General features: G+C 41.6%; 3 protein-coding genes and 1 long non-coding RNA gene across 10 annotated transcripts; 3 read left to right on the top strand and 1 right to left on the bottom strand.

The window, feature by feature from the left end:
• The first annotated feature begins 466 nt into the window (after positions 1 to 466).
• On the top strand, positions 467 to 3,902 carry LOC138183790 (uncharacterized). Of its 2 annotated transcripts, none has more exons than XM_069121169.1 (3): positions 467 to 1,139; positions 1,798 to 2,073; positions 3,219 to 3,902. In XM_069121169.1, exons 1-3 carry the CDS (start codon positions 467 to 469, stop codon positions 3,437 to 3,439), a joined length of 1,170 nt encoding a protein of 389 aa, XP_068977270.1. In that variant the 3' UTR covers positions 3,440 to 3,902. The 2 variants fall into 2 exon arrangements, with proteins under 2 accessions (XP_068977270.1, XP_068977269.1); XM_069121168.1 differs by having other exon boundaries at positions 467 to 1,151.
• Positions 3,903 to 4,447: 545 nt separating this feature from the next.
• LOC138183791 (uncharacterized) lies at positions 4,448 to 6,491 on the top strand. Its single transcript, XM_069121170.1, has 3 exons — positions 4,448 to 4,608; positions 5,070 to 5,378; positions 6,028 to 6,491. The coding sequence occupies exons 1-3, from the start codon at positions 4,587 to 4,589 to the stop codon at positions 6,084 to 6,086; spliced, it is 390 nt and encodes a 129-aa protein (XP_068977271.1). The 5' UTR covers positions 4,448 to 4,586; the 3' UTR covers positions 6,087 to 6,491.
• Positions 6,492 to 7,227: 736 nt separating this feature from the next.
• LOC138184575 (carboxypeptidase N subunit 2) lies at positions 7,228 to 11,855 on the top strand. 4 transcript variants are annotated; one of them, XM_069122679.1, is made up of 7 exons: positions 7,228 to 7,483; positions 7,619 to 7,769; positions 7,888 to 7,959; positions 8,520 to 8,663; positions 9,391 to 9,682; positions 9,876 to 10,135; positions 11,417 to 11,855. In XM_069122679.1, exons 1-7 carry the CDS (start codon positions 7,228 to 7,230, stop codon positions 11,853 to 11,855), a joined length of 1,614 nt encoding a protein of 537 aa, XP_068978780.1. The 4 variants fall into 4 exon arrangements, with proteins under 4 accessions (XP_068978780.1, XP_068978779.1, XP_068978778.1 ...); XM_069122678.1 differs by having other exon boundaries at positions 9,391 to 9,778; XM_069122677.1 differs by having other exon boundaries at positions 9,391 to 9,791; positions 11,421 to 11,855.
• On the bottom strand, positions 7,878 to 11,376 carry LOC138184578 (uncharacterized). Of its 3 annotated transcripts, XR_011174352.1 has the most exons (4): positions 11,020 to 11,376; positions 8,775 to 9,336; positions 8,214 to 8,694; positions 7,878 to 7,957 (listed from the first exon to the last, which is right to left on the bottom strand). It is a non-coding gene; the product is annotated as an uncharacterized LOC138184578 (long non-coding RNA). The 3 variants fall into 3 exon arrangements; XR_011174351.1 differs by lacking the exon at positions 11,020 to 11,376 and having other exon boundaries at positions 8,775 to 9,406; XR_011174353.1 differs by lacking the exon at positions 11,020 to 11,376 and having other exon boundaries at positions 8,214 to 8,683; positions 8,775 to 9,406.
• Positions 11,856 to 12,275: the final 420 nt, after the last annotated feature.

Here is a 12,275-nt window from a genome sequence, read left to right as displayed (position 1 = left end):
GGAACGTGACCGATTTCCGTACGACGTGTGGCAACAAGTGTGCCAGTGGATCGTAGGAGGTTCGATGAATCGCAACACCGTTATGAAAACGTCACCAAATGCATAACAATTGATGAACGCCTTATCCTATTCTCTCTTTCGCTCCCTTCGATTCGTCGTTTCGGGGCGAAGCATGAAAAGGCGGCACCGTAACGCGGCGGAGGTGACGATTCAAATTCGAGCGTTCGAGGCGAAAACGAACCACGAATACAGAACTTGAACACCGTTACGCGCTTAATATGCAACGACGGTGTTATCGTTCGAGGGGAGAAGATGGAACCGTGTGTACGTTTCCTCGGTCGTTGGTTTATCGTCATTCGAAAACTTCGAGTCCCCAGGATCGTTCCATCGAGAGTTCCGACTCTATTGTAAACGTACGCGCGCGCGCGCGAGTTCTGTTTCTCCGCTTACTCTGCTAGAGCGAGCGATGATCGAGAAGTACGGGAAAAGTTTGCGAATCTTTCGCGTCTTTGGGCTGTTATTTTCATTAACGATCGTAGTCGCAAACGCTCGCGAAATCTCGAAAAACGCGACTACGATCGCCAACGATGAAGCAGCCGTCCCAACGTCTATTAACCGCGAGGACAAAATGGAAGCGAGATCTGAAGGAGAGACTCTACTGGGAATAGAACCATCGACGAGAAGCGTTGAATGGAAAAATAGCGGTCCATTTACTCGTGGCAAGGACAGCTATTTGGACGCATTAAGACATTCTCGAACTAGCACTGATCCTCGCGAAGGAATAGTTGCAGTAGATGCAACGACAAGTAGCTCTATTCAACGAAGAAAGGAACAATCGGTGGGACCAGTCTATGCAGGGAAAAGGTCCGAGATATCCTTCCAAACCAGCTCGGACAGAGATTCCTTCTCCATGGTACCGAGCGATTCGTATTCCTTGCCGACACGATCGTCCAGTGACTTTTCGGGCCTCAAAAGTTCTTACGGACCTCCTCGATCGCAACCATCGCGTGAAACATACGGACCACCGCGTGAAATATACGGACCACCGCGCGAAACGTACGGACCACCTTATCACGACCAATCTTCCTATGGGGGAGAGTACACGTCCATTGGTGCATATCCGGCTCAGCCACAGCAAGGTGAGACTCGAGGTATTGTATTATTTTCGCGTATGTTCTATTTTCAGAGGTTTGCGCACGATCAATATCATTGAAAAAAAATCGATAAGGATCGAAGCGGGCGGTAATTTCAATATTTTTTGCTCCGGAAGCTAGTATTGAAACAGTTCATACGCATATTGTATGCGTGTGTGTGTGTTATATCAAACGTTCAGAAACTGTATTAACATTATGATACAATCAATGATGGAAGTTACAGTATACGGCATGAATGCCATATCAAACATGTAAGTTTTAAAGATAGCTCCATTGAATATAGATATTGAACGATATCGCGGCTATTTGCATGCTTGCATGTCTAAATACTTTTCCGATGTACGCAGTCATGCTAGTTGAGTTTCGTTGCGACGGTAACGAACGTGCATTCGTAGTGCACCACATTCTATATTTACTGCATTGCCTTGTTTACCCGTTACTACGTATCTCTGTTTTGTCGATTAAATGTATCCTTGTACTTTTCATTTCCAGTGGTTTTCCACTATTTTTCTCAATCTGTATGCTAGGTAAGATAGTGTACGGACGTTATTTTTCATATGATTGATCGTTTGCAACTTCCATTAAGTTTGTCACGTTTCCTTCCTCTATGATTTAAGATAGTAATACACGATGCATATTGCAGCGTACGGAGTCCCACATGGAATGACCGAATCGGTGCATCTTGGTTTTCCATCTATCGACTTCTCTTGGCCCTTTGCCCTCAAGCTCAACGCCTTCACCCTGGCAAAGATACTCTTGAAATTGGTTATTTTTAAAATGATAGTTAAGTTTATCGCTGTTATCTGTCTGCTGCTTTTCATCCCCAAATTGGAGATTAAAAAGACGATCAAGAAGGTGAACATGCAGAGTAACAACGATGACGATGACGATGAAGACGAAGGCCGTAGTTTGCGAAACGGTAATGTTCCTTCTTCAGATTTACATTTAGAACGTATTTATAACGGGAAATTCTTGACTGATCGATTGGTTTCGAGTTACATCAAATTAATTGTGCATGCGCAATATTAATGAAGCTGTGTGAAACGACTTACAAAAAGTTGCTTATTCGTGTACGTCCGGCGCAATAACATTTTTTAAATACTTCTCAACGTTGCGAAGCGTGCTTATGCTTTCGATAAATATCTTGCAATTTGCAATTTATACGTACGTTTGTACATTCATTTCCGACCTTATCGATATGGTTATGCGATATAAGTGATATCTCGTTACCAATGGTAACAAAATTTCAAAATTACGTTCATTAATTTTGTACAATATATCTATACAATTGTACGATATAGGTACTTAATCATAAAAATTCTTCCAAAAACATTCGTGAGCTACACATATAGATCACTATTATCATTGTTATTATTCACGGGTATATAATCCTTTAGCATACAATTGCAAGTTATTCGAGGATGACAATATCCTGTTAATATTATAGCCAAAGGAGAATTGCGAAAAGATTCGAAAATTTCTATCGAATCATAAAATGTATCAGCTACTCTTATGCTTTAACGCATTGGCTAAAGGACGTACGGTGAGTTTCCTAATATAGTACACCACGACTTTTTCTGAACGACGCTGACGTATTTCACTGCGAAAGATACGGTACGCCAAGGCACATGACAGTGTCATTTAGTATTTTATGTACTATCGGTAGATTGAATATGTATAAAATGCCTGCAATCAAGAAGTAAATTTAATAAATTTTGCATATTCGACAAGTCACGATCGTATATCGTCAGTAGTAAACCCATTCGATGGGTGGCCGATCGGAAAAAACTGATGCTGCGTACTTTCAAGCACGTTACAAAGATAATGCTGATAGGAATATCCGATAGCCGACAAATTCTCTATCCGTTGATATTCTTCCTATTAATCGCATTGTGAATGATAGAATATCGGTAAAAAAAAGAGCGAAACTTTGGTGTAAAGTTTTAAGCCGAACGATTTAAAATTAATCGACTTGGTCTGTTGACCATAGGTTACCTTACGTAACGTGGCTTTACCAAACGCGTTAAAATCGATTTCAATGCTAACGACGTTTTATTCTTTCAGCTAACTGGAAAGTGTGGGATAGACTAAATCTCTTGACCTTGGTGGTAGACGAGGCATGGAAACAACACGAGATCGCGAACGAATCTCGCTCCAGTGAATGCTCCACGCTCGAGTGCCAAGTTCGTAGAGCCTTCAAAAACGACCAATCGTGGCCCGATTATGAGCAATTATTGCAGAATTATATTATGGAGGAAACGCGGCGCCTTCGAACCAAGTCTTAGCCTATTAGCTGTTTGTTGATTTGTCCTTACTTATGGAAATCTTTCGATTCGACCGCATTCAGTGATTCATCCATGATCACATTGCTCATGTCGCGTATTTATGCGTTACCTTAACTATTAGTACAGTCGAGGATAAGAATAAGTGGACAGGTATCGATCAAGTTTCGTTAAATACGGCTTGCTGCCGCACAAACGTGTAAATATTAATTTCTATTATTTATTAGACGCATGTATGTACTATAAGGATATATAATAAGTAGACTGCGGATTTTCACGCATTCGTAGAAAATTTTCAGATGCCAAGATACACGTTCGGAGAATGTACACCGTATGCAAAAATATATATAGATATTTAAATTATAGTAGCCTCTGTTATATTTAACTAGTTAGCTGTTCTTGACGAATATACTCGTCGCGAAGAAATTGTAATAACATTGACGAGCTCTGTCAGCAATAAAATTCAAGAATACTCTTTGCTTGACGAGTATACTCGTCACCGCTTACTTTTTGCCACACACTTTTCAAAGAGGTCGAAACAGCTAACTGGTTGATAGACGAACAAATTTTATATCCACGTTTTTTAATTATATTCCTAAAAATATGAATTCGCTTGAATATCCGCGGTCTATCAACGAATAAAGCTTAAGTATACTACTAATATAGTATGTAGTTCGATTAAACTTCGTTCATATGTACCTGCTTCCTCTACCTATCCACTCTTATTTGTCTCTACGACTGTACACGCATGTACCTATATGATGTGTATTACGAGATGTACGTGACTCGCTCGTTGTCTTCTCGTTGAATAAATATACGTATATCGTCGACATTGGACACGCATCGCAGATATACTTTCGTTTCTTTCCACTCGTTTTGTTCCATTTCCAGCGAAATCGCGACACTTAGCAATTTCGTTGGTAAAGAGCGGAGGCGCGAGTAATTTCGAAGATTGCCGTTACGTGATCCTCTCGGTCTTCTCGAGTTTTCCGGAGCGGAGAGCACGGTGGGGGTGTGTCCGTTTATAAACGCGACCGCTACAGGCGACAACGTTTCAGTCGTTTAGTCTTGACAGATGAGTATAGTATCGCCTGTCGTTCAAGTCCAAGAAGATTAATCATACCGAATTTCACACAGCCATTACGAAGTCATGAAGTCCATCGTTTTATTAGGTGAGTAACAGACCGAGAAAAATAGTCTGAGAAGTAAGACGATATGTCGATCAGACACGTGACTTTGATAATGTGCGAAGGAGGAAAAGAATGTCGATTATTTAATACGTTCACTGCGTACCACGCGAATCACAGCCAAAACATCTTTTTACAAATTGCTGATCGATCTTGGAAGAAAATTATACGTTTATTTTTATCGTTATTGTATTTCACATTAACGGAAATGCTTATAAAATCGACAAAGGTTTCTTAGTTCGATAGATTTTAAGTGAAATATCAGTAATTCCTTGGGTTACTAAGATCAACAATTAAGGTAGTAAAAGAAACGAATAATTTTGTCTTGCTATCGTTGAAATGTCACACACTGCGCGTCGAAGCAAACCGATCGCGAACGTTCTTTCGTTTCTCTCTATTATTCACAATTCGATAATCGTATGTTGATATATAATTTCGCGACTTAGCATTGGTTGCCGTATGCGCCCTCGCTTTTATCGAGGAGACGAGCGCCTCGCCCACGGATACGACTACCGTGTCGACGAAACGAGTCAAAGAGCCTAAGGAGATCAAGGAGACCGCGACCGCATCCAAGGACGTAAAGGCAGCTAAAGAGGCGGCCAAAGAGGCGAAAAGGAATAAGAAGGATTGCGCGAAAGAATGTGGAGCTGCGTACGATCCGATTTGCGTCCATGATCCGAACGACGCTAACTTTAAGCCGAGAACGTTCGGTACCCAATGTGCTCTGGACGTTCACAACTGCGAAATGGGAACAAGTGAGTGTGTCTCTTTATCCGAGTCGGTGATTCGCGCGCATGTCCTTCCGAATATACCTATATTCTGAAATCGACGACAGGTCGAGATGAAATTTGGCCGATATATATGTAACAAAGAACGACGAGTCTAAAGTATAACCAGTCAAACCAACACCGATATCGTTCCATTAAAGGAGTTGATGTTTTTTTCGGTCATTGAGCGTTTTCAGAGTTTTTGAGCTGAATACAATATATACACGTATCTCTCAATTATATACCTGACTTGTATTTGCAGCAATTTTCGAACGCAGCATCTAATAGCGATCAAAATTGATAGTTCCGTTAAAAAAATTATTGCAGTTGTTCAAAAGAAGATAACGATGACTTTAGAGTCTTTAAAACACTTTCGTGTTTTAACACATACATTTGGAGCTATTTACAATAATTTTAGCTAACGATATTTTTTTCGATCTTCTACTATTTTAGGCCGTAGCTTGATAATTCAGTTACATAGAATACTCTGTATTCTAAGTTGTCAAGTCTTTTCATATCTTAGGTTCATCGTTCTTTCCGAGATACTCGCCAAGTTTCATTTCGATCGAGTACCGGTGTTTTCCGGAAATACGGTTCAACGCGCCAATTTACGTTTCCTTTCGATTTGCGTTTACAGAGCTGGTAGTGAAGAATAAGGGCGAGTGTGCCGGAGCTGGCGGCGTGAGGCTCTCTTAAACAACGGACGGATCTTTCGTTGCACCAACCGTCTGCTTCGTCCACGTTAATGGGAAAACACCTGCAACGCTTATGCTTATGTGACGTCGTGCTTGGGCTTTAGCTCTAGCTTTAGCTTCGGCGAGAATAAAGAAACTCGAATGAAAATGAAACCGAAGATGAAAATAAAAGAGTTTGTAAAAAGAGAAACCGCAAGTTTTGCAATTACGCCCGGTGAGCGATTTTTTCTCGCAAAGGGCGCACACAACAGTCGTCGTTAAAAGGAGTACACGTAGCAACAATGTAACACACTCATCATCCTTATATCACAAATCACAAGTAGTCATGAAATATTAGTATCAATAAATTTTGTCACATTATAGTAACAAATTTATTAATAAAACAATTGTGATTCTGCGAAGAAAATTTCACAAATTACGAGTTATTTGATTGTTCCGTTCAATATAAACTTACGAAATACAAGTCTACGATCTGCAACTCGTAACTCGTCAATCGAGGGGCTCGTAATGAAAACGATCCTTATCAAATTACATTCGTTAATACTTGGTAAACTATCGTACAGAAAAGAACCCAGAGGGTGAAAGTTGCGTATGTACGCATAAATATACACATAACACGTATAAATATATTTACGCTTAATGTACGTACTTAATCGCATCGGTTTTTATCCACAGCGAATACGCTCGTGCGTACTTCGTTATTGTTACCATGAAATCCGCCGACTGGTAAAACGCGTGAAACTCTCCCGTGACAAAAATCGCTGGTCTTCGTTTGTACGTTTCTTTCCTTTCGAAGAATGATGCGCGTACGGCAGCAGGTTTAAATTCGTAATGGAAGTGAAGGCGAGTGGCCATTAGCAGGAGGTCGGGGTGCCGGGGTACCAGCGATTACGATAAGTGGTAGATAGGCGATCGTGAGGTCGCGTCAGCTTACTTAGAAGCTCCACCATTGTTTGTCAATCTCGAGCGTTACGCGAAAATCTGCAACTATTAACGGGAACACAAACCGGAAGCCCTTACGAGAACGATGGAGGGAAGCAAGAGGAGATCGAATAGTGGAACGAACGTGCGAGGAGAGTTGGCGCGACGAGTCGAACGAACCGGGTGCCTCGAGAAACAAGAAGCTTTTGCTCCCTACGAGGATGATTCCAGTCGTTCGATTGTTGCTCGTGCTCTCGGCCACTCTTTCTCGGGCAAATTGTAAACCGCGACCAGACACTTCTCGCGATTGCGCGCATTCAGAGTCCACTCTCGAACGATCCGCAACTACGGGAATGGAGTCGGAAATGGTAACGGGAACGATTTCGGCGGATGGTAACGTCGCGATCACGATTCTCGAGGAGCTCGAGAATCGTTTATCTCGTCTGGAAAGAAGACTCAGGGCGGTTGAGCAACCCGGTAAGCGTAGCTTTTTATCTCGTCCGAGCTTTCTTCTTTTTCCTCCGTTCTTTTGTTTTTCTCTGTTTCTTTTTTATCAATCGTATCGTCCACGCAATCGTTTCGAAACACGTCGAAAATACGAATGGTTCGCAGTTTGGCAGATGAGCTCCGCCGAGGAAGATTGGGAGATTTGCGCGGAAGGACCGTGTAGGTGTCAGCCGGAAACTAAATCGGTGTCTTGTTGGAGGCAGAATCTGTTGGATCTTCCCGCGGCGCAACTAGTTCCTCGAGATGTATTGAAATTGTAAGCCTTCTCTCTCTTCCTCTCGCTTCTCCTCCCTCGTCGTGTATCTTTGTCAAAGAACGAACAGAGAGGCAATGGAATCCGATCGAGAAAATCGTTGGAAAAACGGTGCTTTCAGGGACCTGGCTGGCAATCGACTGACGGCGCTTCACAGGGATACCTTCTTGGACATGACACGGTTGAATCATCTGTAAGTATAGAAAGGGTTGAAGCCGTTCTCGCCGTTTCGAAATATCGTACAGTCGTCTGGAAAGTTACATTTAGCGATTTAGAATTATTTACGGTTATGAATAATCGTAATTGTAACTGCGTGATTTATAATTTCTGGTGGATCGTGTAAAGTCCAATTTTTCAACTTTAACTCACGAATGACGAAGGCTGGCTCAATTCTTACTCCGACTCGTGCACATATTTTACGATTATTACTTTTCATGTTACGCTTACGCAGTCGTCTGGAAAATTACATCATTATTCTATCAAGACTATTGTATATTAACGATTTTATTGCTTTACTGCATTTTCAGTCGACTCTTCGTTTTATTGTCATAAAGTAGAATATGCTTGTGACGAAGATGATACAGCGTCTGCAACGGTTAATGTCAAAAGATACTTCTTTCTTCTATAAACTGATACAACTCTTCAAAATTTAGGGAGAATTCTCTGACGTTGCTCGAAGAACACCGCTTGCCAGATTACTGTGCGCCGCATTCGAAACTCGATGATCGTCGTTTTTTTTTTTTTTTTTTTCAGAGATATCAGCGACAACTCGATCGAGCATCTTCCTCTAAACTTGTTCTTCTCGCTGCACGCTGTCACGCGCATCAGGCTGAGCAAAAATTTGCTCGGCGAGTTGCACCGATCTCAGTTTCTGAGCACGCGAAATCTCCGTATTCTGTGAGTGATCCTCGAACCGACTGACCTTTTCCTTCGAGACAGCGAACCAAGTGGATAAAATCGAAGCTCAAGTTTGCTTGATCGTATCGATAATTTCTTTTTCTATCTCACCTTTTTATTTCTCCATCTTTTCTTACAGCTAGACTCGATGCAGACGAGCGATTGATTGTTCGCGCGTTATCGTAATCCACATACAGTATCATCGAAGAAGGAGCATTCATAGCCACGGGAGTAACGCTCATTGTAGACGAGTCGATAAAAATTACTATTACGATAAATCCATAAAGTATAGTATTCTAAAATATTGGTAGCCGATTAAAATATATTTGCGAAATATTCAAGACGTCGGCAAGAATATTTTTCGTTCATACCTAAATAGGGAGAATAATATAGGATTGGTTGTATGGAATTTTAAAATTGTTCTCCTGCAAGAAATTAAAATACGCAAATTTTTACGCAGATTCGTACTTGTATGAAATGGGGTCTAAATAGTGATTCGTCTTACTTTGGTTATTTTATACGTTTCTATGCCTTCAAATTTTCCATAAATGCATAAAAATCGACAGTCATCCTGTTATTCCCCTGTGGTCTTCGTACGATCCAACAGACTGCTCAAACACGCGTGAAATTCTCATCTGTGATAAAATTCGCTCGTCTGCATTGCATCTTACTTCTGAAATAAGATACAAATATATACAGACAGCATCTCGTATTTGTCACGACGCAGGGACGCGTCGTCCAACAGGCTGCAAACTCTACCGGAAAGTCTCTTCCTAAGTACCACGTCGCTGGTACTGCTCGATCTGTCCTGCAACCAACTATCGAGCTTCGCGTCGGAAACGTTTCGCGGCTTATCGACGCTGGAGGAGCTCTTATTAGGAAAAAATCGTCTGTCAACCCTTCCCGTAGACCTGTTCAAGGATCTGACGAATCTGAAGTACCTCGGTTTGGAAGAGAACCGGCTAAAAGAATTACCCGACGAGTTGTTTCGAGCGCAAGCGTCGCTTCAGGAATTGAACGTAAGGAGCAATCAACTGACAGAGATATCCGCGAGTTTGTTGGCTCCGCTCGAACGTCTGCGCTCCCTCGAGATGTCTAACAACAAGATAACCAGAGTAAATATCGGATGTAACTAGCGAATATCGTTCATTGATCTCACTCTTCGTTTCGTTATTTCCGTTGGTTCACACGAATCCCGTTTGCTCGCCATAGATCGATTCGTTGGCCTTTCATGGCTTGGTAGCGTTGAAAGAACTTCAACTGGGACACAACCGTATACGAAACTTAACACCGGGATTATTCTCAAATTCTACTGGTTTGGAGAGACTGGTGTTGTATGCAAATGGTATAGAAAGCCTGTCACGTGGCGCGTTTCACGGCTTGTCAAACTTGACTTCTCTGTTTCTGCACTCGAACCACCTGAGCAACCTGCATCCCGATTTGTTCGAGGATACGCCGAGTCTGCGAAAACTGTGAGTAACATCCTCATTGAAGCAATACGAGGAACTCTTTTTGTTGACCGTTGTTGCGTCATCTTTTAAACGCTATTTAGCAAATATCAATCTGGAGAATGACATTGCCCAGCCTGAAGCAACGCGATCAGAGAAACGTTTGGCTGTTGCTTCTGTTACACAGCGAGTCTGTTTGTTTTTAATAACGAGTTGTTCAGGCGCAAATACATTATTAAATTATTGGTAAATTGTACGCACTGAAGAAACGTGTTTTTCTATCGCGACGTGTTATCAGGTGTTTTATGCTTTTCTTCGATAAACAATTTTTATGCGATTGAGATAGCGAGGTATTGAGATTAGATTTTCAACTTTTCTTCACCCGTTCATGAAGAAAAAAAATTGTTTGCTGTTCCTAGCAGGAGACTTTTGTTATTATTAGACTAATAATAGAAACGCGAATAAATACGGATAAACATGGAACACAAACAAAATATTTCTCGTCGTTGCTTCAGTGATAACCTAGTTTAACACTTTGACTGCCACGTTGGTCATATACGACCGGCCACGATTTCTCCTGTGACGCCACGGTGGTCATCGGTGACCGGAGCGCTTCAACTTCTTACAATTGTAAAAACTGTATGAAAATTGAGAGTTAGGACATTTTGAATATAACCGATAAATAGAAGATACTTTGAAACAAAAAGTGCCCCGTTGAACGATTAAACATTTTTATTGGAACATCGATAAAAAAGAAAACGAGAACAAATCTTGCATCTAACGGTGCACTGTGTTTGCATCCGTATCTTTGAGGGCTAATCTACGAATATTATTATAAACACAGCTTAGAAAATAATCGTAAATGCTGCTTTATAATCGTATAATCGAAGTTAGAAGTGTGCACATACCTTGCTATTATATACAGGATGAGCAAATACTGTTTACTAATATCTTCTACACGTTTCAACAATATATTCTGCACGTTTTGTTTACGACGAAACAACGAATGCGAATGGTTCGTTGAAATAAACGAAGCCTTGTTACAGTATGTCGCTATCGATTGTTACCAAGACGCCACGGTAGTCACCCGTGACCACCAATAAGATAAACGGTCCATTGGGGAAGAACGTTGTCTTACATCGTCGATTTATTATTATTTTGCCATTACATACTTTGAATAATAAAAATACTACCGTGGCATCCTGAGCGAAACGTGTGATTTCGGCGTGGCAGTCAAAGTGTTAACGTCAACAAGCCACTAAGGAAGACACAGTATTATGTACAAGAGCGGTCCCGAATGCCTAGGCAGCTGGAGTCAAATTATCTATCTTCTTTGCCACCTCGGATTTTCGACACGGTGCAGTTCATCGAGCAGCTTCGCCTTGCTAGAAATCCATGGCACTGTGACTGCGCGGTTTCCTATTTGGCCATGTGGTTGCAAAGAATGTACCTAGCGCGAGTAAATGAGACAAAACCAGGCGAAGATTTGGGCGTTTGGGAATTTGGCGCTGGAGCGGTTTGCAGAGGTCCTGGCACACTCGGTGGCAAATTATTGCTACATCTGACGTTTCACGAGCTGTGCGAGGGTCAATGGGCCTCGATGAGGGGCTTGGTTCCTCGACTTCCAGTCGATCGCACCGGTAGTGGTGGCGGTCGAGTCGTAGTTTCCACGGACGATCCGTTCTCGCGAAACGAATCTATTTCCGTGTTTAATCTGTCTCGTTCTCTCTCTATGGAACGATAACAGCCTTTTTTTTTAAAGAGGAAACAGCTCGACTCGCGTTACATGTATATATTCGCTGTTATCGAAGAACTCTCGAACGAAGTTTCTCTCCACCTGTTGCTTGTTTTTTTTTCTTTTTTTTTTTTTTTTTACATATCTCGTCATTTTCTCTCCTATGTACAATATGTGTATTTTATCGTACGATTTTATCGACCGTATAAAACGGCTCATGGAAGCACAGAAAAAAGCAGCGATTAAGGCACTTGTCAAGTGTAGGCATACTAAGGATAGAATGAACATGACCGCAGACGAATTGTACGTTTCTCTGACGTAACGTTATATGGGCATAGATTAAACGCATACAAGACAGACCTGACATGAAAAAGATCCAAGTACGTATCTGTTACGCCCTCTGTGATTTTCTACGGCAAACGTAGGAAT

This window comes from Bombus flavifrons, chromosome 10 (genome assembly GCF_040668555.2).
Source record: "Bombus flavifrons isolate JBK064 chromosome 10, iyBomFlav1_principal, whole genome shotgun sequence".
Taxonomy (NCBI): Eukaryota; Metazoa; Arthropoda; class Insecta; order Hymenoptera; family Apidae; genus Bombus; species Bombus flavifrons.
This window is presented reverse-complemented; position numbering and strand designations above follow the sequence as displayed.